At 43.3% G+C, this 26292-nt stretch overlaps 3 protein-coding genes, 1 long non-coding RNA gene and 1 pseudogene across 8 annotated transcripts; 2 read left to right on the top strand and 3 right to left on the bottom strand.

The window, feature by feature from the left end:
* The first annotated feature begins 20 nt into the window (after window positions 1-20).
* LOC147928214 (F-box protein At1g30790 pseudogene) lies at window positions 21-7516 on the top strand (annotated as a pseudogene).
* Window positions 7517-14515: 6999 nt separating this feature from the next.
* Window positions 14516-14866, bottom strand: LOC147928213 (uncharacterized). The gene has a single exon (XM_087486060.1). It carries the CDS (start codon window positions 14864-14866, stop codon window positions 14516-14518), a length of 351 nt encoding a protein of 116 aa, XP_087342186.1.
* Window positions 14867-14990: 124 nt separating this feature from the next.
* LOC147928212 (uncharacterized) lies at window positions 14991-16358 on the bottom strand. Its single transcript, XM_087486059.1, has one exon. It carries the CDS (start codon window positions 16356-16358, stop codon window positions 14991-14993), a length of 1368 nt encoding a protein of 455 aa, XP_087342185.1.
* Window positions 16359-17779: 1421 nt separating this feature from the next.
* Window positions 17780-18112, bottom strand: LOC147928211 (uncharacterized). The gene has a single exon (XM_087486058.1). The coding sequence runs from the start codon at window positions 18110-18112 to the stop codon at window positions 17780-17782; it is 333 nt and encodes a 110-aa protein (XP_087342184.1).
* Window positions 18113-24059: 5947 nt separating this feature from the next.
* LOC147928210 (uncharacterized) lies at window positions 24060-26289 on the top strand. Of its 5 annotated transcripts, none has more exons than XR_015580734.1 (7): window positions 24060-24306; window positions 24408-24617; window positions 24849-24930; window positions 25111-25200; window positions 25386-25432; window positions 25544-25635; window positions 26046-26289. It is a non-coding gene; the product is annotated as an uncharacterized LOC147928210 (long non-coding RNA). The 5 variants fall into 5 exon arrangements; XR_015580731.1 differs by having other exon boundaries at window positions 24849-24989; XR_015580732.1 differs by having other exon boundaries at window positions 24110-24306; window positions 24849-24989; window positions 25116-25200.
* Window positions 26290-26292: the final 3 nt, after the last annotated feature.

Genomic DNA, 26292 nt, shown 5'->3' with positions numbered 1-26292 from the left:
TAAGTTTTATCAAAGCGCCTATGACTGTTGTTTGCTGGGAGGGCGAATCTATTCTCATAAAATACAAAGGGAAGCTAGCTTCCATTGCAAGGTACCCTTATGTTGATTTCCGCAGATTGGATTTATGGATACTAGTGGAAGTGACGACACATGATTGGTTCAAGCAAACATTTGAGCATCCCTTCTACTCGGATAAGAATATGACTTCCCCGGGGACCAACAAGGCTGGTGAAATCATTTTTTGCCCCAAAACTCCTCTCAAATGATGTTCAACCATACTACATTTTCTACTACAATGTTGATAGAAAAGACATGAGAAGAGTTAGGCTACTAGGAATTGCTGCGCCGTTACGGAATCACAGGGCAATGTTACGTCTCCATCTCACCCCCACACGTCGAAAGTATTGCTTCTCGATGATCTGTTTTATCCCTTTCTTGAAGGATCTTTATGTTAGAGCTTTGACAAACTCTTTTTTTTTTTCATTATTGAAGCGTTTTGGCACCAAGCATTTAAGTGTTTTTGTTAGTCTGTGTTTTTTTTTTGTGATTATATTTGTAGAGTATTTGTAGTATTATTATTGATCATGTGTGTATTTGTAGTCTCTTACTTGTTGTGTGTATTGTGTAATATTATGCACAAGAATTTGGCAAGTATTATTATTGATCCTGTGTTCCGATTTTGTTACGATCCAACTTGGACCAAATCTATAGAATCTTATCGCCAAATCGAATTCAGGGTTTCGTCAGAAGCCGCCATTAAACGAAGGGACAAAGATGAGAAGGACAGGTTCTGCAGCAACGGAAGCGGAAGTAATAAGTATGATATGAAGTTGATCCCTTTTGTTCTAAAGATGATTACATTGCCTGCTGCCAAGTATCTGATGAAATGCAAGGAGAGACTTCTTCTTATTCGTTATGGTAACGAGGGGGACGAAAATGAGAAAGACAGAAGAAGATCACCAAGTAAGGTAGATCACATCCCTTTTGACCTAGAGATTGAGATACTCACTAGACTGTCTGCCAAGTCTCTTATGAAGTTCCAATGCGTGTCAAAGATTTGGTCTTCCATCATCCGCAGCCAGAGTTTCGTCAATGCCTACTATGATGTGTCTGCGGCGCAATCACGGTTTATAATCGCTTTCAGTGATGGTGGTGGTTGTTTGTTTATCTTCTTGTCTTCACACAAAGGAAGGGAATCTTCATCTTTGGCAACCAATCTCCATATGGCAATACCCTCCCGGACCTTGGATGGCTGGCTCAGCTCCAACTGTGCTTCCGTCCAAGGCGTCCATGGCTTGTCTGTAACCCTAGCATGGGGAAAGTCACTTACTTACCATTACAAGGTCCAAGCACATCCTTGGGATACGATTTTGTTGATGATCAGTTCAAAGCATTGACCTTTGGTGTCTGATCCTTACCAGCAATACGATTTTTTAGAGCACGAGGTTTTAACACTTGGACGAGGTGACTCTTCTTCATGGACATGCAATCAGGTTACCTCCCCGCCTTATTACTTTGCAACTAAATCAATATGCATCAATGGTTTCGTGTATTTTGGTGCTTGGACGACCCCCAACCATGATAACAATCCAGGTGATTGTGTGTTTTGACGTTAGATTTGAGAGGATTAGTTTTGTCAAAGCGCATGTGCCTGTTTTGTATTGGGAGGGTGGATCTACTCTCATAGAATAGAAAGGTAAGTTAGCTTCCATTGCAAGACACCCCTACCGTCCTTTTAGCAGTTTTGATTTATGGATCCTAGAGGATGTGGATAAACATGCTTGGTCCAAGCAAACATTTAAGCTTCCCTTCTCTTTGGAGTTGGGTAGGAGGATGATTTCCCCCGGAATCAACAAAGCTGGTGAATTCATTTTCGCCCCAGAAAGTCTGCGGTGCAATGAACCATACTACATTTTCTACTACAATACAGATAGAAATGACATTAGAAGAGTTATGCTCAAAGGACTTGCAGACAAAGAATTTAGGTGCAGATTGTAAGTTTTGAATAGGATAAGGAGTATGAAGAGATTAGTGAGGAGTGTAGGATCGAACAGAGATTGAAACAGAGTGTAGAACAAAGTAGAAAACAGAGTAAGAGAGTAGAAGGAATATGAGAGTGTTTGAGTGTAATGGAGAAAGAGATTTTCTCATTTCTTACTTGATTTAGATCCTAGTTACAATCTAAATATAGACATTTACACTACAGAATATTCTACTAAGATGCTATGCACAATTACATATACTGAGAGTAACATCTCCTTAAGCTAACATGTGATCTTGGTTTGACTAGCTTCCCACTTGCTTACTCTCACCAACGGCTCTATGGAAGGATCTCGAAGCATTGGTGATCGTTGGAGATTGTTCTATATGGACTGGACTTGCTAAGCCTCCAAACAGTACGAATGGCCCATCTTGATGAGTGTACGGATGTACGGACAATGGTGTGAGTTCTCATACTCCCCCTCAAGCTTGATCAAGAGGATCGATCAAGCTTGAACTCATGAACACCCACCTCATTTAAAACCTTAGTGTAAAAAACCTCTTGGGAAAAACTATACATAAGGGAAAAAGAGTGTAGGTGCCATATTGGAACTTTATGGCCGAATAAGGTCTTTAAGACCAAGTTTGGAGTGAATATACTCACATACTTGTGGAGTGGCTGCTTTGGTGAATACATCAGCCAACTGTTCGGAGCATTCAGTGTGACATGGGAGGACAACTCCGAGTTTGATTTGTTCTCGAACTTTGTGACAATCAACCTTGATGTGCTTGGTCCTTCATGGAATACCGAGTTTGATGCTATGTGAATGGCGACTTCATTATCACAATGCATTGTGATTGGCTTTGATGATTCAACTCCAAGATCCTTGAGAAGAGCTTTGAGCCACATTAATTTGGTAGTAAGTTTCCTCATGGCTCTATATTCTGATTCAGCGCTTGATAGTGATACAACTTTTTGTTTCTTGCTGTTCCATGTGATCAAGTTACCACCTAAGAATGTGCAGTAGCTTGTAGTTGAGCGACGGTCTTCACGGTCTCCGGCATAATCGGCATCGCAATATCCGACAAGCTCAGTGCTATCATTGTGTCCCATCCAGATGCCTTGTCCTGGTGAGCCTTTGATGTATTTGAGTATTCGGTTCACCATGTTCCAGTGGTGTATGGTTGGATTATGCATGTGTTGGTTGGCCTGATTCACGGCAAAACAGATGTCAGGCCGTGTGATAGTGAGGTATATAAGTTTACCTACTAAGCGCCGATACTGTTTGACATCTTCGAATGGAGCTGCATCGAGCTCCCCCTTTCCTCATGCCTTGTAGTTCTCCTCAAGTGTTGTTGATACTGCCTTTGAACCTAATTTACCTGCTTCACTTAAGAGATCAAGAGCATATTTCCTTTGTGATAAAAACAATCCCTCATCACATCTATATACTTCAATTCCAAGAAAATATTTAAGTTCTCCTAGGTCTTTAATATCAAAAACAGATTTGAGAAAATCTTTAGTGTTTGAATTCCTACCTTGTCATTCCCTGTGATGATAATATTTATTTACATAAACGAGAATGACTATGATACCTTTGTCGCTTGGCAATGTAAAGAGAGTGTGATCGGCCTCTGATTTTTGAAATCCTCTTTCAAGTAATGTGGTGCTTAACTTATGGTACCATGCTCTTGGAGACTGTTTCAGACCGTAAATCACTTTGTTGAGTTTCAAAACCTTGCCAGGACCAATGGTGTCTTCTAAGCCCGTTGGAGGGTGCATATAGACTTCATCTTCAAGCTCACCCTGCAAGAACGCATTCTTAACGTCCATTTGCCACAATTCCCAGCTTAGGTTTGTTGCGAGAGAAAAGACCACCCGAACCGTGTGAAGTTTTGCTACTGGTGCAAACGTATCAAGGTAGTCCTCCCCATACGTTTGGGTGAAGCCTCTTGCTACAAGCCGCGCTTTAAAGCGTTTAATCTCACCGTCACTTTTGTACTTGATAGTGAAGATCCATCTTGATGTTACAGTTTTCTTTCCCTTAGGTAGATCAGTCTCATACCAAGTGTTATTGGATTCCATGGCAGTCTTCTCGGCACTAACTGCATCACGCCATTCTTTATGTTCTTTGGCTTCGTCATAGGTTTGAGGGATCCAATGTTTGTCAATTTGACCGAGGAACACTTGATGTTGTAAGGGAAAATGTGCAAGAGTGCATACGGCTTGGATAGGATGAGCAACCGCCACATTGTTGTAGAAAATACGCGGATTTTTCCAGTTAGGGGGGACAGATTTGAGTCGCTCACTCCTTCGTAATGGTATAATAGCTTCTTGATCAGCCTCATCATTATCATCTTCATTGTCGAGACAGACATCATCCTCTTCATTGGAGACAATGTTCACATCGACTGAGTTTAACACCTCTGCATCATATGCAGGTTGTAAAGGTGCATCGATACTTGATGCAGGAGATGTGTCTGGACTCCCCTGTTTCTCTGCTTCTGGTGAGGAAGGTTCGTCGGGGTTTGCTGTGATGCGAGAGTTGTCAACACCAAGTCTCTCAAGGATGATGCGAAGATTTGTTGCACGATCAGATGGTGAGTTGGACAAGTCTTTAAGATTGTCCCAATTTTTCTCCTCATAAAAACCCTGAGACTCTACGAACTTGACATCGCGGGAGACTAACACTTTCTTTGTATTCGGCTCATAGCACTTGTATCCTTTTTGTGTTGTAGAGTAGACAATGAACATGCTTTTAACACTTTTGGCGTCGAGTTTGTCTCGTTGTTCACCTGGTCTCAGTACATAGCAAACACACCCAAATACACGTAAGTGATCAAGTGTAGGTTTTTCTTGGTTTAATACCTCAAATGGTGATGAGTCATGGAGAATCTTTGTAGGTGTTCGGTTGATGAGGTAGCAAGCAGCAAGGACAGCATCTCCCCAAAAACGCTTGGGAACACATGTGTGGAACATCATGGACCTTGCAACCTCCATGAGATGTCTATTCTTTCTTTCAGCTAAAACAATTTGTTGTGGTGTGTAGGGACAGCTTGTTTGATGAATAATGCCATGGTGTGCAAGATGTTGTTTGAATATATGGCTTGTGTACTCCCCACCATTACCTGATCTCAAAATTTTAATCTTGGCATTATAATGGTTAGTCACATAAATTTGAAAGTTCATAAATGCTTCAAGAACCCTATCCTTGGATGGTAGTAATGTTAACCAAGTATATTTAGACTTTTCATCAATAAAAGTAACAAAATATTTTTGATTTTCTCTAGATAAGCAAGGAGATGTCCACACATCTGAATGAACCAAATCAAAACAATGATCATAAATAGTCATAGACTTAGTGAACATTGATCTGCAATGTTTTTCAAGAATACAAGCTTCACATTCATCATTTTTAAAAGACATATTTGGTAACATAAGCTCTAAAGCTCGAAAATGGGGATGTCCTAGTCTAGCATGCGAAATAGCACTATTACCTCTAACAATAGTTGAACTAAACCAAGAAGATAAGGATGGAGCTAGGTTTGAATCCTCAAGCACATAGAGGTCATCTTTCGAGACTCCTTGGCCAAGCACTCTACTTGTGTCAATATCCTGAAAATGTACATTGTTAGGGCCAAATATTGCATAACAATTTAGATCAGTAGTAGCTCTCTTAACTGATAACAAATTTGAAGTAAAGCTAGGCATGTAAAAAGCTTTAGAAATTTTATCAAATAATTTCAGGTTACCAATGCCTTTAACAGGAACTTTTTCTCCATTAGCTATAATCACATTTCCATTTTCTGGTTTAATTTCACTAATTAACTTAGAGTCACTAATCATGTGATGAGATGCTCCACAGTCAATATTAAGAGGTTTAGTAGAGTTTAAGGCAAGACAAGCGTTACCGGATGCCTCTTTGAGGGCTTTGATGAGTGCATCCAGGTCCGACTTCCTCACCAGCTCTGAATACGCCATTAAGGCAGCTCCATTACCTTCCATAGTTTGATTGTTTGGTGTGGAGGTCGTTGCTTCTCCCACCATGTTCGCTTGGTGAGCTCTTGGTCCTCCACGACTAGGCATTGAACGGTTGACACGAAGATGGGGATGGAGAATCCAACATCGACTCTTGAAGTGACCAGGCCTTTTACAATGCTCACAAAAGGGTGGATTCTTGTCATCATGCTTGTAGTATCCTTTGTTTGCGGAAGCAATCTCCACTTTGTGGGCTGTTACCAGTTCTCCTTTGCCTCCAAATAGACCAATAGAGCCACGCTCTTTTTGAATTTGGTTGCATACATCATCGAGACTCGGGAGCTTATCCGATCTCAAGATATGCTTGATGAGATCGTTGTAGGAGGAGTTCAACGTCAAGAGTAGGCTGAATACTTTATCTTATTCGCGCCTCTCGTTTAAGATTGTTGGATCGATGGTTGCAGGTTGAAGCATCTCTAGTTCAGCCCAAAGAGATCTGAACTTTCCAAAGTGTTTGGTGAACTCCATATCTTCTTGGTTGAGATTGTTGATGGCTCGCTTTATTTCAAATATTCGGTTTACATTGGTGACATTCCCGAAAACATTTTGAAGCGTGTCCCATAGATCCTTTGCGGTTTCACAGTAGGAGTATGCTTCAAGAATAGGAGCATCAACTGAGTTTTGAATGATGGCAAGAACTCCTTGATCCTCTTGGAACGACTTGTCTTCTCCACTGGTGACAAGAACTTTGCCGTCTTTAGCGGTTTGGCTCTTTGGAGCTTCACTTGCGGTGATATGGGACCAAAGCCCTCGGCCACATAGGGCTGTTTTTGTGGTTCTTGCCCACAATAAGTAGTTCTCTCCTTTGAGAGTAACTGGAACAATTAGAGTTTTGGTGCTCTCCATGATAATCTGACCGTTGATTACATAGGTTGTCCAACGGGTAATGAGAAGAGTTTGAGGCAGAAATGTTTTGGTGGGTGTTAGATCTACAGAGAAGGTATGTCCTGCTCTGATACCATGTAAGTTTTGAGTAGGATAAGGAGTATGAAGAGATTATTGAGGAGTGTAGGATCGAACAGAGATTGAAACAGAGTGTAGAACAGAGAAGAAAACAGAGTAAGAGAGTAGAAGAAATATGAGAGTGTTTGAGTGTAATGGAGAAAGAGATTATCTCATTTCTTACTTGATTTAGATCCTAGTTACAATCTAAATATAGACATGTACACTACAGAATATTCTACTAAGATGCTATGCATAATTACATATACTGAGAGTGACATCTCCTTAAGCTAACATGTGATCTTGGTTTGACTTTCTTCCCACTTGCTTACTCTCACCAACGGCTCTATGGAAGGATCTCGAAGCATTGGTGATCGTTGGAGATTGTTCTATATGGACTGGATTTGCTAAGCATCCAAACTGTACGGATGGCCCATCATGATGAGTGTACGGATGTACGGACAATGGTGTGAGTTCTCATACAGATATGGAATTGGAGAGCAATGTTGTGTCCACATCTCACCCGAACACGTTGAAAGTATTGCCTCTTTATAAAGTGATTAATGTATTTCTTGAAGAACCGTTATGTGTAAGAGCTTGACGAACTCTGTTTTTCCCTTTTCTTTAAATTTATATCTAAGCGTTGGCTTTTTTAACACCAAGTAAACAAGTTTTTTTTTTATGTTAGGACATGATTTCCATTTGCTGACATGTGTTTTATTTTGTTTTCTACTTTTTATTTGAAGTATAGGAATATCATAATATTCTTCTGGCTCTCCAGAGTGATTATTATAATATCATAATATCATAATATCCTACCTACTTGCTGTGTATTAGTGTATGGTAGTATATGCACAAGATTTCATTGAACTGTATGTTGCATATAATAGAGAAGCTTCTCGATTTTGTTTGCTATGCAGATTAAGCGATTGCGGAAATTTTTGGCAAACAATCGTGATGATTCTTTGTGCTTCTGGAAAACCTAATCTCAACAATCATTGTCTTAATAAATAGTTGGTCTAAAAGGCAATGGCGAGAAACACGAAAGAGAACAATCAGGTGAAGGTGGTCTTGCATTTCATTATGCAGCATAATTTATGCTACTCTATTAATTACAACAATTATATTACATTTTAAGCTTGCAGATTCCCCTTCGAAGCTTATTTCCAAGGTTACTGTAGAAACTGGATTTCCACAATGAATTTGTTTATGGGAGAGAACAAATTCAGTAAAGTAAACTTTCTAGAAAATCAATCTAAGCTATGATTATTAGAAGAAAAGGAATTGATCTTTTAAGAACTAGGGTTTCTATTGCTAAGAACAAGTAGAGAACTCAATAATTGTATTCAATGATGGATGATTTACAATGGAGAAGTCTTTCCCCCTTTATACATATTCATAAATCGCACAATATATTAACTTTCCTTATCAGACGAACTGAAATAAGGAAAGTTACTCTATCTCTTAGATCGGCCGCCGGGCGAAGTGGAAGTCGGTTCTTCACCCTCGAGGCTGGGCTTCTTCTATCCGAAGTGGGCTTAAATGACCTAACTGAGTACTTAACCGGATTCCCAGTTAAATAACCAAATTGTCTTTCTGGTTTAGTTCGGTATGTCGGGGGTGCTAAATCCCGCACCAACAATTAGTCCCCCCCCAGTTCTAAATATTCGGAATTCAATTTGAATATTTCGAACTATGGAAAAGAGAATATCCGATCTAGACCATAAAGAACCATTTGATGTTACCCGGGATTCCCGCGCCACTTCAACGTGAACCGTCTAGATGACACGTGTCGTTTGCATCACATCTGCTAGGTCGGAAGTCGAAGAGCCGCGTAGGTCATAATGACTCTTCGTAGGGTTGCCGCCCATTCGACTCTATAAATACGCCTCCTCCCTTCGTCATTTCTCAGTGAAAGGTAATCTGCTCCGAACTCTCTTCTTTTTAATTATTTATCTCCATTTTTCTTCCGCACTCTCCGAACTCACATCATGGCGGGCACTTCGGATCCCTCTTTTTCGCCGGAAAGCGAAAGCGGACAATTAATTCGTCGCACCTCCAGACGCGTCGCACAGATCGGAGAATCCAGTAGATCGGGCTCCGAAATCCCATCTCTTCTAACTCGCTGCTCAGCTGGAGCTTCATCATCACAGACTCCTCTACCAGTTCGTCATGAAGACGGGAGTGATGAACTGACTCAAGATGTGTTGTCGCAAGAAGAAAACCGATTCGCGCCTTTAGGAATCTCAATCGAAGATATCGATCCTTTGTTAGACCATAAAGGACGAATTGGAGGCGATAAGAATTTGAGTTCGATCAAAACCGTGAACGACATGCTGAACGCATGCGGTGTATTTAACAGCAACGTCACAATTCTTATTCCTTGAGCCGACCAGCGCCCCTGGAACCCGCCGGAAGGGTACATATGCTTGTACGAGGGTTATTTTACTGAATGTCGCCTCCTATTCCCAATCCCGGCATTAATATCACTCTACGCCCAAAGACGCAGGATAGCGATCTGCCAATTTGTCCCTGGAGCCATTTGTAACTTCATGGCTACCCTTACCATAGCAGCCGAAGTCGGAGTTAACATTGGAGTTCAATGCTTTGAGCAACAATCCAATTTCAAGTCATCAAAGAGTCCGCATCGCTGGGAAGTGAATATGAGACCGGCGCATAATTTCCTTGCTGGTCAAAGAGTTTCCAAATTCAAGAAGTGGGCGAACCACTACTTTTATGTCCGTGTCGATTAGTACTCGCTTGTTAATCCATTGGGTTTCCATCGGAGAGTGTGGAATGAAAATCCTGGTAGATTTTATATTTCCAGTACGTTCTAATTGACTTCGGCACCTCTGACCAATTTTAACTTTTTCATGTCTTGCTTCCAGATCGTCCATTTTGCGCAACACGTCTAGCTCCGGACTATCACCCTATCTGGAACGCTCTACTATTCGGGAACAATCGTCGGTGGGAATTTATTACCCGTATCCGTGTTGAAACAGTGATGGGCAAACCCAGGACAACATTCCCAAGTTTCGCGAGTTCGCTGGGACGAACTGTGGAGCCAGTCGGGTCACGTGTCGTTGAATCCGACAGTCTCCAGGTCGTTCGCCGAGAAACCCAGGCTGCCATCGAAGCCGATATCGATCCTCCTCAGGACCGGTCTGATGTTGATCCTGTTCAGGATCGGACCGTCCTTAATCCAACTCGGGCTTCCGAAGAAGACGTCGACACAGTCGATGTTGCGAAAGGCGATACCCCTCCCCTAGCTTTAGGGAATGTCGACCCTCCGAACGATGAAGAGGATGTCCCTCAGCTTGGAGCTGGACCAAAAAGGAAGAAGAGGAAACACAAAAAGAAGGCGCCACAGCCAGCGGTTAACCGCAAACGCTCAGCCGAAGACGCCGGACTGGAATCTGCCGACCGATTCCGTCTGGCAAGAGAGAATGACAAAACGGATCGGTTTGCCTTCGAGTATTTCGGTGATACCCCTTTGGTCATAAATCGTGATGCTTCAGGCGAACTTTTCCGAACCTTGAAGATCTCCAGTCGAATTCTTCCGTCAGTGGACGAACTGGAGTTCCAAAAAGCGTTCCTTGACGTCGCCGAATCCCACTTAATGGTTAGCCTTATCATTTTCTTTAACTTGTTCAAACTTTGTGCGGGCAAAACTGACGTATGTTCCTTGATTTCACAGACTGCCGCCAGGATGAATACGCTGACTCAGTTGTACGATAGGCGAGTCAAAAGCGATAAAAAGTCTGGATTCGAGCTTGAAAAGGTGAAGGAATGCGCGGAACAAATCCGAGTTGCCAGTAAAGCTAAGGACGAGAGGATCAAGGAGCTTGAAGCTCTTCTCGCTGAAAAGGATGGTATCATCGCTAAATCCGAACTGAGGATTGGCGAACTGAATTCCCGAGCGCTTATCCTCGAAGAAGAGAAATCCGAACTGCAGGGAGCATGCAACGAGTTGAAAATTAAACTCGACTTTGAAGTTAAAAGAATTCGGCGGGATCGTTTGGAGAAGGTGGAGCGAACAACGAAGAAAGCGCAGACTCGATTTAATAAGGTCAAGGCTTATTTAGTCAAACAAGAGAAGATTCGCCCCTTGGAAGACCTGTTAAACCAAGCTACCGGAGTGCAGGAAACTGTGCAATATCTGATCGAGAAGGTGGTCGTTATTCCTGAGGAGCGAATCGCGGAGATTGATAAGAACAAGGCCAAAGTCGAGGAAACTATCCAAGCGATCGACGTCCTCGAACTGAATTAAAACGACCTTGTTATGTCCCCCGATCAGCTGGGCTACGGACTTCTTCACCCCGGAACGATGGCTCCGGACTCCGTCTACCATCCGTATGGCTCCAATGCCGAGAGTTTCCAAGCTGATTTGACTGGTGCTTTGGACGCTGAACTTTAATTTTTGTTTTTGCCCCAAACTCTATTAAGTATGGGTTTGAATACCCTTGTAAAACATTGCCGACTTGTTCGGCCCATTCTCCCTTTTGAAACTTTTTTGTCTTTTTTGTGCCGGAATTTTTCCTTTTGCCAAAGAGGAAAACTCAACAAATTCTCGAAATTTGCACTTTTGCCATTTTGCACAGAATATGGAAATTTCACCCCCCAGTTTGCATATAAATCAAACGGGGTGGTCTCCGAACTAAACAATTCTTGAAAAACTTTAAACCAGAGCGATGTCGAACTCTATTAGCAGCGTGGAATCCCCTCTTATCGCGAATGGTGTCCCGACTTTCTCGAATGCCGAAGTTATCGAAAGGGGGATGGCCTACTACCCGAACATCCAAGCTCCTTGGATGCTGATGTTCCGCGTTAAACCGGAAGAGAGACGTGACCTGGAAGAATTTCTTCATCACGTGGAAGACCGTCACACGGAGTACCGCGATCGACTCGCCGCACTCGAACAAGCGCAACGCGAACTGCTGCTCAAGCTTCAGATGCTTGAATCCCACCCAAAAGATTGGATCGAGAATGGATTCGAGAGGATAGCGGCCCTGCCACCATGCCTGGTTACGTACTGCATCAAGTGCCGAAAGGAAGCAGATCGGAAGCCGACACACATGGACCCTACCCTGATTGGTGACTTCATTCCAGGAAACGTCAAGCCGTTTTATATCAACAGGCGTGCTAATGATGCCGAGCTTGCTGAAGCCGATACCTTCTTTTGTCAGGTAACTATCGCGAGACATCCTGCAATGTCCGCTTCCAAACTAATCCGTTGTTGACTTTGCTTAGGCAGATCGCAGGTACACATTAAGAATTGAACCAGGATCTCCAGTACGTTCATATGAAAAAAGTTAGGATCGACCGCCAACTGAAGACTTTAGAATCTGAAGTCGCCATACTTAAGGCAAAAAGGAAAAGGACTATTGACTTGCTGGATGAGTCCGAACAGAAGGCCAGGGCATTGGAAACTCGCCCCAAGGACTGAGAGAAGACCGGGCTGCAGCTGTTGTGGTCGATGCCAAAATGACTCAAGACGAGTGTTCGTGAGATCGCGGCGAATGGCGCACTAGTTCGGAAGTAAGATGTGTTATTTGAAATAAAGAGTATTTAATAAGATTCTACCGCATAGTAGCAGGCGAATTACACTATTTGAGTACTTAAAGTTTGCTATTTTTATTGCTGAAAAATGTACCAGAAGCGAGACGTCTCCCGGCTTATATCCGGCAATTTTTATTAAACGATGGTTGAAAACATCAATCAAACTTTAAAAATTAAGCTATTTAGCCTTAACGGGATACGTTTGGTCAGAGGGCGAGATACTGGGCTCGGCTTCTCTCCTTTGCTTTAGTTCGGATGCCGGACTGCGAAATTATTCTCTGGGTTCGGCTAACCATTCCGTCCGAACTAAAGTTTGGGTGCGAAATAAATACTCTGGGTTCGGCTTATCCCAAAATTAAAAGATTGGGTGCGGAATAAATACTCTGGATCCGGCTTATCCCTAAATTAAAAGAACGGGCGCGGAATAAATACTCTAGGTCCGGCTTATCCCTACATATGAAAGTCAGGTGCGAAATAACAACTCTGTGTTCGGCTTAATCCTGAAAAACATTGCGTAGTTACGCGAGTTGATCACCTGGCCAGGGTGTCAACGAAGAGTGAGTTCGGTATATACCAATACTTAACCCAGTTCGGTATATATATATATATTTTTAGAGAAAATAAAAAGACGCGCTGCATTAAATGTGTTACGCGGTCTTTGAGAATTTTTTTTGGGACGCGGCAAAAATTTCACGGTATTGTGATTGGTGGATTCAGCGGCGGTTACTTTCCACGACCCTATATAAATATGGTTGAGGGTTGGGAGAAAGAGACATTCCAACTTTCACAATTTCTTGAAAAAGAAGGATGATAACTACTCGATCCGCATGGCTAAGACGGGCTTGGGAAAGAATAGCTGCTTCGGCGAGCAACGCCGGGTGTACTGAAGCGTCGGATAATCCCTCCACTCTAGATCGGGCGGAGACGTTTCTTGTTCGTGCACCTGTCCCCTTCGTTGATATGACTGGCGCGGAGGGGAGTCTTATATGCCAGGAGCTTCGACGGTACCGAGCTCGCCGCTATAGGTTGGGGGCTCATCTTACGGCGAGACGTCTTAGGCTCTTTGAGATCTGTCGGTTCTACCGCTTGAATGGGACTGTTCGGGTTCTGAACGAGATGATCGCCGAAGTTTCTTCTTGGCGAAGTGGCGAATGACCCAGTTGCTTGCCGCGCGTGCGACGTGCCAGGAACAGGTTGCGCGCATGGATGTGCCTGCCCTACTCGAGGCCGACTGCCAACCTCTGGAGGATACCGCGCATCCGTTTATCACGGACATCTGGGCCTATCGGGCTTCCCTGGAAATGTTGAGGCGATATGCCAATTTTTTGGAATCGGCTGGCCCAATCTTTCGCGAAAGGCATATGGTCGAGGGCCCATGCACCTTCCTGGAAGATTTGGTATCTAATGGCTTCGAAGTCCCGGCGGATAGACTTGAGGCCTTAAGGCAGGCACGCCGGTTTTGGCGAGCCGAACTAATCAAGATGGAGGTGGAGGAACCTTTGGAGGACGATTTGTCTGGTCCTCGTCCTCCACTTCGGCTGCAGGACCGTCCAGAACGGTGATGGTGAGCCCCGTACCGCGCCGAACTCCGAAAACGGGCGGTTTTTATTTCTTTTTGTTTTTTTTTTTAAATCTTATTAATCGGTCAAATCTCCAAAGCATGTAATGGCGATTGATCAAGACTTTGCTCATTCGTATTATCCGAATTATTCGATGGAAGTTTTCCATTTGTACTTGAAAATAGCGATTGTAGACGAAGTGTAATGGAAATTAATCTAAACGACTTTCAGCGTAATTTGGCGTACTGCCGATCAAAATGTGTTCGAAATAAAGACTTTATTAATATCTTAGCTGCATTCACTTAATCTTGAAAAAGACAAGGAATTGCCTACGTACCCCGAAACGGGGATCAAGCCAACCGTAGTTCGTATTACAAAGGAAAGATGAATGGAGTTCGGATTCCCGAAAACTCCTAGTTAGGGTCGTGAAGACGACTTAGCAGTAATAACGCTTCAAGTGGGTTGTGTTCCACGAGTTTTTGATCCGTTCTCCGCCCATGGTTACAAGTTCGTAGACGCCTGGGCGAACTGCCTTGGATACGAGGTATGGACCCTCCCACCAAGCGCCGAGTTTACCGGCATTGACTTCTTTGGTGTTCTCGAAAACTTCCCGTAGAACCAGATCACCTTCGTTGAAACGCCGCTGACGAACAGTTTTGTTATAATACCGAGCCGCTGCATCTTGGTAGTGTTGTACTCGGACTAGGGCTTGATCGCGCAGCTCTTCGGCAAGATCGTTGTGGTCAATCAGCATCCTGTTGTTAAGTTTGGGATTGCCGACCATCATGGTACGTCAGAGTGTCGGGACTCCTGCTTCGGCAGGGGCGAGTGCCTCGAGACAATATGCAAGGGAAAAAGGGGATTGTCCCGTACTCTGCCGCGGGGTTGTTTGATAGGACCACAATACGCCATCAAGGTGGTCTGCCCACGCCCCCTTTTAGTCCGTCGATGATCGACTTATTAGTGGCCTCAACTTGCCACTTCGTCAGGAAACGTCTGGTGATCATCGAGGTGAATTGTGTGCCGTTATCGGTGACAATCTCGTATGGAAGTCCGTGCCGACATATGATGCTCTTCCATATGAAATTGGTTACGTCCAAGGATTGGATCCTTGTGAAGGACTCCGCTTCGACCCATTTGGTGAAAAGATCGGTCAGCACCAGGACGTATTTCTTGGATTTTGACGCCGGAAGAGGACCTATAGTGTCCATGGCCCAGCGCATGAAAGGATATGGAGCTGTCACGGTGTTTAGCAGTTCGGGCGGGATTTGCCGCATTGGTCCGTGGCGCTGACAGGCTTCGCACTTTGCCGCGAAGGCTTCGCAGTCGGCTATCATGGTCGGCAAATAGTGTCCATCCTTTTTTATTTTGAGGGCGAGTGCGCGTCCGCCAGAATGGTTGCCACCTTCGCCTTCGTGCACCTCCATCATGATTCGCTCGGCCTCGTCCCGAGTGACGCAGGTGAGGAAAACTCCAGATGCGCTTCGGCGGAATAATTCCCCGTCCAAGAGGATGTATCTGGCACTTCGAGCCATTAAGCGTCGGGCTGCCCATCTGTCTGGTGGGACGACGCCGTCGGAGATATAGAGTTTGATCTCAATTTGCCAGTCGTCCGGAGGCTTCGTGACGTCCGTCAGATCCTCTACTGGTTCGTTGACCTCCATCAAAACTGAATCGTCGTTGATTACTGCTATATGATTGTCGGGGTCGATGCTGGGAGCGTCGTTGCATTCGATCGGGATGGTGCGCCTTAAATCAGGGTCGGAGCTGTTTGCCAGGGCTGCGAGGGCGTCGGCTGACGCGTTTTCGTTTCGTGGGACCTTCGTCAGAGAAAAAGACGTGAATTCCCTGGACAGTGCTCGGACCAACTGCCGATACGCCCACATTCGCTTATTTTTGGCGTCGAACTCTCCACTGAATTGGCTGACTACAAGCTGGGAGTCACAGAAGACTTGCAAATGTGTCACTCCGAGTCCTCGTGCTAACCGAAGACCCGCAAGGACGGCCTCGTACTCCGTTTCGTTATTTGATGCTCTGAAGTTGAGTTTTAATGCTTGCTCGAGAACTTCACCGGTGGGGGACCGGAGAATGAGTCCCACTCTGGATCCTTCATTCGTCAACGAACCATCGACGAACATTGTCCAATGCTCTTCCCTATTGGGGTTGTCGAGGTCAGTAGATAGCTCGGTGATGAAGTCGGCCAGGACTTGCAACTTCAAGCTTGGACGGGAGCGGTATTCGATGTCATACTCACTTAGCTCGACTGCCCATTTCGCCATGCGTCCGGATTGGAGGGGGGTATGGAGGATAGTTTGGAGTGGCTGATCGGTTAATACGACGACGGAATGTGACTGGAAATAGGGTCGGAGCTTCCGTGCGGCGATGATCACTGCGAGTGCGAGCTACTCCAGCGTGGGGTATTGTGACTCCGCGTCGTTGAGTGCTTTACTCGTATAGAAGATAGGTTTTTGATCCCCGCGGTCGTCTCCAACCAACACGCCACTGACAGTCGAACTGGAGACCGAGACGTAGAGGTACAGTGTTTCACCGTCTTCTGGTTTGACTAACACTGGGTGGCAAGTCAAGTACTCCTTCAATTGCTAGAAGGCGGCCTCGCATTCCTCGTCCCAGTGAAAATCCATATTTCCGCGGAGGAGTTGGTAGAAAGGGAGGCATTTATCTGTTGATCGAGCGATGAAGCGATTTAAGGCTGCAATGCGGCCGGTCAGGCGTTGCACTTCTCGCTTGTTGGTCGGCGACGGCAGTCCCAATATGGCTTCGATTTGCTTAGGGTTTGCTTCTATCCCGCGCTCAGTGACGATATACCCCAAGAATTCGCCTGAAGTGACTCCGAATGTACACTTTGTTGGATTCAGTTTCATCTGGAAATGATCCAAGATATCGAAACACTCAGCGAGATGCTCGATGTGCTGCTCTGGGATCAAAGATTTAACCAGCATATCTTCGATGTAGAATTCCATGGTTCTTCCAAGCAAACTAGCGAACATCATGTTTACCAGTCGTTGGTAGGTTGCTCCAGCGTTCTTTAATCCGAACGGCATGACCTTATAACAATAGGTCCCCCTATCCGTAATGAATGCCGTTTTTTCGCGGTCAGTTGAACTCATGGCGATCTGGTTGTAACCTGAGAAGGCATCCATGAATGAGAGCAGTTGGTTTCCAGCCGTGGCTTCGACGAGACGGTCTATGTGTGGCAAAGGAAAGCTATCCTTGGGGCAAGCTTTGTTGAGATCGGTGAAATCCATGCATACCCTCCATTTACCGTTCTTCTTTTTGACCACGACTGGATTGGCCAGCCAGTCAGGGTACTGGACCTCCATTATCTGGTCAGCTTTGAGCAGCCGCTCGACCTCGTCCTGAACTGCTTTAGCCTGGTCTGGACCCAGGCGTCGTTGTTTCTTACTGTTCTGAATGTGGGATCGACGTTGAGCTTGTGGCAGATAACATCTGGGTCTATCCCGATCATGTCTTTCGTGGACCAGGCGAATGTGGAAGACCGAGACTGCAGAAAAGCGATCAGCTTTGACTTTATGTGCTCCTCCAGTTCGGCACCGATGCCAACAGTTCGTGAGGGGTCGGTGGGATCGATGTTCACCTGTAAGATTCGACACTCCGGAGACTTAAGGCGATCTCTTTCCGGCTTAGGGGGACCGGTAAGATGGTCCTCGCTCTGTAGTTGCTACACGTCTTCAGTCTTCCTCTGCTTCTTCTCGATAACAGAGCAAGTTTGAGCTACCCTCTGGTCACCATAAAGTGTGCAGATGCCCGTGGTGGTTGGGAACTTGAGGCAGAGGTGATAGGTCGATGGTACGGTCCGCATCGCGTATATCCACGGTACCCCCAAAATGGCGTTGTAGACTGGAGGCGCGTCGATGACTGCGAACTTGGTCTTCTGGGACAATCCGCCGGCTCGCACCTGCAGCTTTACGTTGCCCATCGAAAGTTTGGCGACCCCATCATAGCCCGTCAATGTTCGAGATTCGGGTTTCAGTTGTTCCGGCGTGACACCCATTTTTTCTAGCGTTTGCCAGCATATTACATTGACGGTACTATGGAGACTTTGATGACTAAAGGATCCGAATGGGGGTGTTGGATTCCCTTGGCATCTTCCGAAGTAAATGATATGGGGTCCGAGCAAAGTGGAGGTTCGCTTGGGGCTGCCTGAAGGCTGCAAACTTGACGCCCCCTCTTCTTTAGTGCGCGGACGGAGTCGGCGCAGTCCTCCGGTGGGCCAAGTATCATGGTTATTCGTCCTCGGACAGGAGAATTGGCCCGCTCGGGATTTTGCCCTCTCTGTCGCTTGGGTGGGCCAGGCAGCTCGTCCGCCTGGAGCATCTCCTCTTGATGGTTCGCCAGTACTTGGTTAGCCGGCTGCTGAACTCCGTTGGCCGGACCATTGTAGCCTCGTCCTCCTCCGGCGCCATGGCCGCCGTTAGATCGTCCACCACGCCATCCCCCTCGGCGACCTCTGCCTCCACGAATGCTTTTCGGCTGAAAGGTGGCTTCCACTTAGCCGGAAAGATACTTTCCGTACAGGAAATTCTTCAGATGGACGCATTCGTGTGTAGAGTGGTCGGCGATCATGTGGAAATCGCAGTACAGCTCCTTTGGGTCGGATGGCTGTTTGTTTTGGTCCTCCACTTTGGAGACCGCGTGAACGACACCCTTTTTTTGGTCTTGGGGGTCGTGATGCTTGCGAGGTTCGTGGTGCTCGTCCTGGCTTTTAGCCTTAGGGGGTGCGACGGTTGCCCGATTATTTTTGTGGCTAACTGGGCGTCTTCATCTTCGTCGAGCGCGAATCTGGAGGCTCGATGTAGTGCGTCGTCGAGGTCCTTGGGCTTCCGTATGTTAAGATCCTTTCGTAATGGCGACCCGGGAATCAACCCCTTTTTGAAGGCTGCCATTGCGGCATCCTCTAGGACGATGCGCACGTTAGCTTTTCCTTGAATCTGCTCAAGAAACTGTCGATGGATTCGCCGGGTTCCTGGGTCATCTCCCAAAGGTCTGAGCTCGTCATGCCTCGTTCGATGAGAATTCGATAATGCTTAAGAAAAGCCGTAGATAACTGGTCGAAGTTATCGATTGAACTCGGTTCGAGCCTTGTGAACCACACCAAGGCAGGGCCGGAGAGGCTATCGATGAATAGATGACAACAACCAACATCCCTCTGTTCTTCGGTGAATCGTGCCTTTGTCATGGTTGCCATGAAGGACGTCATGAATTGGACGGGGTCCTTGTCGCCCAGGTAGGTTGGGAGTTTCAGCTTGACGTATGGGATGGCGGCCCGCAAGATCCGTTGAGTAAAAGGGGATTGTCGGGTCACTTCGACAATCCTGTCGATTTCTAGAGTCGTGCTAATGGCCCGATGAAGAAGCTTGTTCATACCGCTGATCTGCGTCTTGATTACTTTGATTTCGAGGCAAGACCCCGCGTTCGTGAAGCGGGCGACCGGGCGGCCGAATTCTCGTGCATACGTGAATTTCGGTTCGTTGGTCGAATACTCGATGTCGTCTGAGGGGGAGGATTCTTCCGCTCGTATTGGACGTCCGAAAAGTCGAGACGACGAGTGAGACTGTCAGTGCCGAGTATGGGCGACTGTCCAGCAGAGATTTGCGATGGGGTTGTCTGAGTTATGACAGCGTCGACCCTGCGGTTAGTTTCGGAGATCATCTGGTAGATTTCTTTCGTCATGGTGCCGAACAGGATCTTGAAATCTTCCATGGAGACGACTTGCGGATTTTGGACCGCTGTCGTGGTGCGAACAGAGGGGTTCCCGTTTTGTGCGTGGAGCCGCTGCTCCGTGGCGCGTGCATCCTCCTCGCCTGGTTGTTCATCGGAGAGCTCCGTGTCGCGGTTGGTTGTCTCTTTGCGAGTTCGCCCTGCTTCCTGGCTGGTCTCCCCTTCAGATCTGGTCTCAACTGGGAGTTCGGAGGAGACATCAGTCAGGTTCCTCGATTCGGTGACGGGGCGGCGAACATACACGGCGATAGCCGGCCTAGTTGATACATCGCTCTGTGTTGCAACGTTGTCTTGAGCAGGCGCGATGCCCGTGACATCGGGTGTGTTGGAGGTGGTACGGTTCGCGCCGGTGACTTCGGTGATGAGTGAAGACATTATCGTGGACTTTTCGGAGAACTTTTTCGGATAAGATTGTCTTTCTTAGAGAGTAACTTTTAGAGACGATTTGCGGTCCCCACAGGCGGCGCCAATTGTAGAAACTGGATTTCCACAATGAATTTGTTTATGGGGGAGAACAAATTCAGTAAAGTAAACCCTCTAGAAAATCAATCTAAGCTTTGATTATTAGAAGAAAAGGAATTGATCTTTTAAGAACTAGGGTTTCTATTGCTAAGAACAAGAAGAGAACTCAATAATTGTATTCAATGATGGATGATTTACAATGGAGAAGTCTTTCCCTTTATACATATTCATAAATCGCACAATATATTAATTTTCCTTATCAGACGAACTGAAATAAGGAAAGTTACTCTATCTCTTAGATCGGCCGCCGGGCGAAGTAGAAGTCGGTTCTTCACCCTCGAGGCTGGGCTTCTTCTATCCGAAATGGGCTTAAATGACCTAACTGAGTACTTAACCGGATTCCCAGTTAAATAACCAAATTGTCTTTCTGGATTAGTTCGGTATGTCGGGGGTGCTAAATCCCGCACCAACAGTTATTTTGATATTGAGGATCTATGTATATTCTCTCGCTAAGAGGTTCATTACATTACCTGTTACTTTTGTGCCAGCTTGTCGTCCTCTCGGCTATAATCTCTTGATCTTGCAGGAAGAGGTCTGTCTGAAAGATCCATGTTTCTCCATTGCTCAGAGTAAATTACATTCGATAAAACAACTACGGATGAATGAGTGAACAAGAAAAGCAGAGGATTCAGATCGTTGACTCGTGGCTAATTGATCAGCAGCATTGTTTGTTGTCCAAAGAAATTCAATGGCATCAAATCTTTGATATATTGAAGATTGAAATTAAATACAAATATAAAATCTGAAAACGGGAACTTTGTATAATCATTTTTGGTTCACATTTTTTAAGATTGAGATAAATATTTGAAGTATTGTGTTAACAATCTGAAAGTTAGAATTTTTTTTAATAAAAAATTGATATAAAGACTACAAATGTGAAATCTAAAAAAGGGCAATTTGTAGAATTCTTTTTATTTTGATTTTTTTAATAGATTGGGATAAATATTTAAGGTATTTTTATATAGAGAAATTTCTCAAATATACCACATTTGAAGTTTTAAAATATATATATATATATATATATATATCATAAACACAAAAACTATATATACTTACAAAGTAATCATGCCGTTTCCACGAAACAATAAATATCCTAAGTATGTGTGTATGTTGAAAATTAGATTCCGTCAGTTTATAAAATATATCCATCGCACAATGGTTTAAGTAAAATTTATTTTGTAAGTGTTCATTATGCAACTAAAATTTATTTGATATCGTTATGCGATTATTATGAAGTAGGAAAGAGACTTTGAATCACTTTTACGATGTCATGCCTTCTTTATTGGTTACATTCATTTAGGTACATATTCAGTTCATTTATTCATGATGGTTAAATTTTCTCTTCTAGAGTTCATGTTCTAGAGTTCATGTTTCTAATTTGCTCGGATCTTGAATGCAAAAGAATTGGTATATTATGATTTATAATTTTTTGTTGGCATTAGATCTTTAGAAATCTCCCAATTGATTGTTGCTATGATAGGTGCAAAATTTTTGACAACAACAAATGTAATGAAAGAATATTCAAGAGCATTTTATTTGTGTCATTACAAAATATTTCACAGCAGAAAATCAAATTGGAAACTAGGATATTAACAGAAACATGGATTTTGAATCCCTATATGTATGTTCAACACCAAGTGAGCTGCACAAACAGGACCAGACAACCTGTATTCAAACACTCTCAAACCCGTAGTCACACCGTCACACCTATATTACTCATGAAATCAACGGTTTCTTTATGCCCTATGATAGTCGTGCCTCTAATGACAAAATCAATCTGTTTTTTTTTCTCTCATTTACTTTTGTCAACGAATGTTAACCACCTAAAAACACAATTTTTTTTTTTCACAATAGAAATTTAAATAAAATACAAAGTAATTAAGATTTATAGTATTCACATGAAATTTCTTTAAAGTAATACTAGAAGACTAGTCAAAGTCAACGGAATCTTCCTCCTCGATCGTCACTAAGAAAGAACTTGTTAATGTATAAGAAAAAAAAAGATAAACAGAAGATTTAAGTAAGAAACTTGACAACATAGATAATTAAAAGCCGCGGAAAGTTTGTGTTTCTTCTTTGAAATGTTTTCTATAAACACTAGGCTTATTAACTCGCCAATGCGCGAGTGTAATTTTGTAAACGGTTTTTATAAATTTTTGGATTTACTAATTTTTTAAATAGTTACATATATTGACATAGTATGTTAGTATTATAATGTTAGATATGAGAGGATAAGTTTTCTCAAAGAGCCTCTGGATATTTTTTTTTTTGCTGGTAGGGTGAATCTGTTCTATTAGAATACAAAGGTAAGTTAGCTTCCTTGCATTTTGCGTCAATGGTTTCGTGTATTTTGGTGTTTGGACCCCCAGCCGAGATAAGAATCCCACTACAAGAAAATATGGATTTTACGACTACAATTAGCGACTATATATGTAGTCGTCATTTTTGGCGACTAAGTAGTGACTATCTAGCGACTATTTTACGACTACAAATATTTGATTGTATATTAGTCGTTTTTTAACGACTGCATATGTTAGTCGCTAGTTTAGTCATAATTTAGTGACTATTTTATGACTATATTGCACACCGAAATATGTAGTTGCTAAATAGTCACCAATTTAGCGATTAATATGCGACTTATAGTAAACAGTCGCTAAGAAGTCGCATATCAGTCGCTATTTAAGAAAATCATAATTTTTAAAATTTAACCCCAAACCCTTAACCAAACCCCAAAACCTAAATCATAAACTCTAAATCTTAGAAATTAATTCATAAGTCATAAATTCAAAACTTAATCCCAAATCATAAACCTATACCCCAAACCTGTACTTTAAACCTTATATCTTAATTTTAAACTTTTATAATGCATAGTATATAGAAATTAAATTATAAACCATTTAACCAAAATATAACCATTATGTGTATAAAATTAAATCTAATCTAAAACTATTTAGTGTATATATATAATTTAATACTTCCAAAAACTAATTACTTATAAAATTTATTAAATTAGTCATTTTAAAATCTGAAACTAATTGTTGATAAACAAAAAAAAAACTTAAATACTATATCATTTAGTCTGAGCCTTGAGAGGTTTTTGTACCACTTTGGATTTTGATATGAATTGAAAATTGGCCAACAAAAAAAAAGAAAAAAAATCAACAAACAAAGAAGGGTCAATTTGCCAACTAGCCATATTTACATATATAATTAAGAATATAACATATTATTTTGAAAAATTAAGTGAATAACATGAAGGGTAGGAAAAATTACCTTTGATGGTTTGGTGGCAATGGTGGCTGGAGGGTGGGTGGCCGGGATTACAATCGGAGGTGATGGCGGCCGGAGGCCGGAGGTGACGGTGGCTGGTAGCCGGAGGTAGGTGGTCGGAGGTGGCGGTGGCTGGTAGCCGGAGGTAGGTGGTCAGAGGTGGCGGTGGTCGGAGGTCGGTGGTCGGTGGCCGGAAGCCGGTGGCCGGTGGCCGGAAATCGATGGCCGGAAGTTGACCGGAAGTCGATGGCCGAAAGTTGGTGGCCAGTGGCCAGATGTTGATGGCCGGTGGTGGCAGCGACCGGACGCCGGCGGTGGCAACGGCCGGTGATCAATGATGACGGTGGCTGGAGGAAATCTAAACCCTAAAGATTAGTTTATTGAGAACCCTAGGGGTATATAATACAGTATATTAGCTTTTAGTGGTTAGAGTAGTTAGGGAGTAAATTATAATTTGTTTTTAGGTTATAGGGTGCAATTCCCCAACAAAGAAACCTTCACCAACCTGTGCCTCTATTCCTCGACACTACACTTAGAAAAAAAAATCATCATCCCTCTCAAAACTCTTTCGGAGAAACTCTCACTCTCATTTCTTCGAATCGCGATGACTCTGTACGGCCAAACCTCCGACCGTATCTCCAGATCTAGAAGGGAAACTTGTTTCCGTGGGAGAAGGTCAGTTTGTTCTATCTCTATTCCCCCCTTTAAATCTGATTTTGGGATTAGGGTTTCTGGTCTACGTTTGTAATGACCTTAATCTTCGAATTGGTTTGAAGACGACATATAAGAAGAAGAAGCTGAGAGGTGAAGCGGAGGAAGACGACATAGAAGACGAAAAAGCTAAGCGGTGGATTTATCGACGAAATTAGAAGTTGGGATCTCAAAACCGGGAAAGATCTGCTTCGATTCAAGTCGTGTGCTTCTCCGGCGCACAGCCGAAAACTTGGGTCGACTAAAGAATCAATTTTTCTATCAAGCAACAATGGGTCAAGTTCTCTTTTGCTCTCACACCAATCCTCTCCGACGTTCTTGAAGGCTTAGTAGTTGCTTTCATTTGTTATCCTTTTTTTTCTTTTCTTGTTCCGCTGTAGGAGCATGGATTTTCACTTTGATTCTGCTAAAAACGAGTTTGATTTATCTGCTTGATATCGGTAGCCAATGCTGATGTGATCCACTTAGTTGCCTTGTTGCGTCTCTCATCCCCTGTGTGATTGCAGATGAGGGAGGATAAGAAGTAGAAGAATGATGAAGGAGAAGTGAGGGAAGGAGTAGCGCATCAATAGCTTTGTTGCCACGCGGGTATATCTCTTGTCATTTCTTTCAAATGTCTAGCTCCATCTGTTTTGGTCTCCATGGAGGTGGGTTTCTTACTTTCTTTTAAAAATCCTGGAACTGCTTTGTTATTTCATCTTTTCAGAATTCTTGAGTACTTATGTGCAAGATTGTTTTTTTTTTTTTTCTTTGGTGGGTTTCTCTCAGATCAGGTGTCAGCTATTTTGGTTGAGTCTTGTGGCTTAAAGAACTCAAGGCTCAACTCGGCTCTCCTCAGTGTCACCAAAGTCACCGAAGGTACTCAAACTAAGCTCTCTAAAAGCATATCACTTCTTTCACAGAGTCACCTCAGTTTTGGTGATTTTATATGATAAAATGTGGTATGTGTGTGTGTGTTGGTGTTTGTGTTTGTGTCTTAGAAGCTTATGGTTTGAACATGTGATTTTTGTTTACTATATTATTTTGTTGTTTGTGATCAATAGACTGGATTTGGAGAAGCTTGAAGAAGCGGTTGGCTGGAAGAAGATAGGTAAAACCCTTATGTTTATTTTCAATTATTACTCTTGTATTACTCTTCAATTCTTTGAAGTCACATTGTTGCATGCGTAAACCATCTGATTCAGTGTCCTATTGTTCTTAGGTCGATGATGATGTTTGGCTTACAGAGAAAGCCACAGCCAAGCACACTCTTAGACAGAGCTCATGATGTACAACTTTATTTCAGAGCGTAAGGTAAACTTTCATTGGTTAAGACATTTTCTTATCCTATTGTATCTTTTGCTATTAAGGTACAATATATATACTTTGCTACTTATTGCTGTGAGACTTTTATTAAATCTGTCAAAAGAGTCATTTGTTTAGAAGCCTCTGTTGTAATTTTTGTGAGGCTTTTTGTTGAATTTGTCAAGAGTTATTTGGTAATACCGATCTCTAGACACCTGTTTTATATGCACTCTTTAACTAGAGTCACCATTGTCGTTCTTCTTACTCACACTCAAGTTTTTAAGCTAGAAGACATGTTAGTTATAGTGAATTGCTTGTCCCGATGGTTTCTCATTTCTAGTCTCGATTTTGAAATCGTGTTATATTGATAATGGGAAATGAGTCCCCATGATACATTTTTTTGTTTGTTTGTTCTGAAGGTACTTGAAGAAATGAGTTGCTCTTGGAACATTAGTGGGAACTACCTAGGCTTCAATGATGGAATACAAAGCAATTGAGAATGTGCGACAAACCATTTATTATGTAGTTTTTCATCTATTTTTCTAATTATGTTTTTTGAGGAGGATGAAGTATTCTTATTTTTAGTTATGATTTTTAATTTTATTTTGTAATACAATTTTTTTGTAATCATGGTTTATTAATCATAAATATAGTACTTAAAAATAA

This window comes from Camelina sativa, chromosome 14 (genome assembly GCF_030686135.1).
Source record: "Camelina sativa cultivar CO46 ecotype springtype chromosome 14, ASM3068613v1".
NCBI lineage: Eukaryota > Viridiplantae > Streptophyta > Magnoliopsida > Brassicales > Brassicaceae > Camelina > Camelina sativa.
This window is presented reverse-complemented; position numbering and strand designations above follow the sequence as displayed.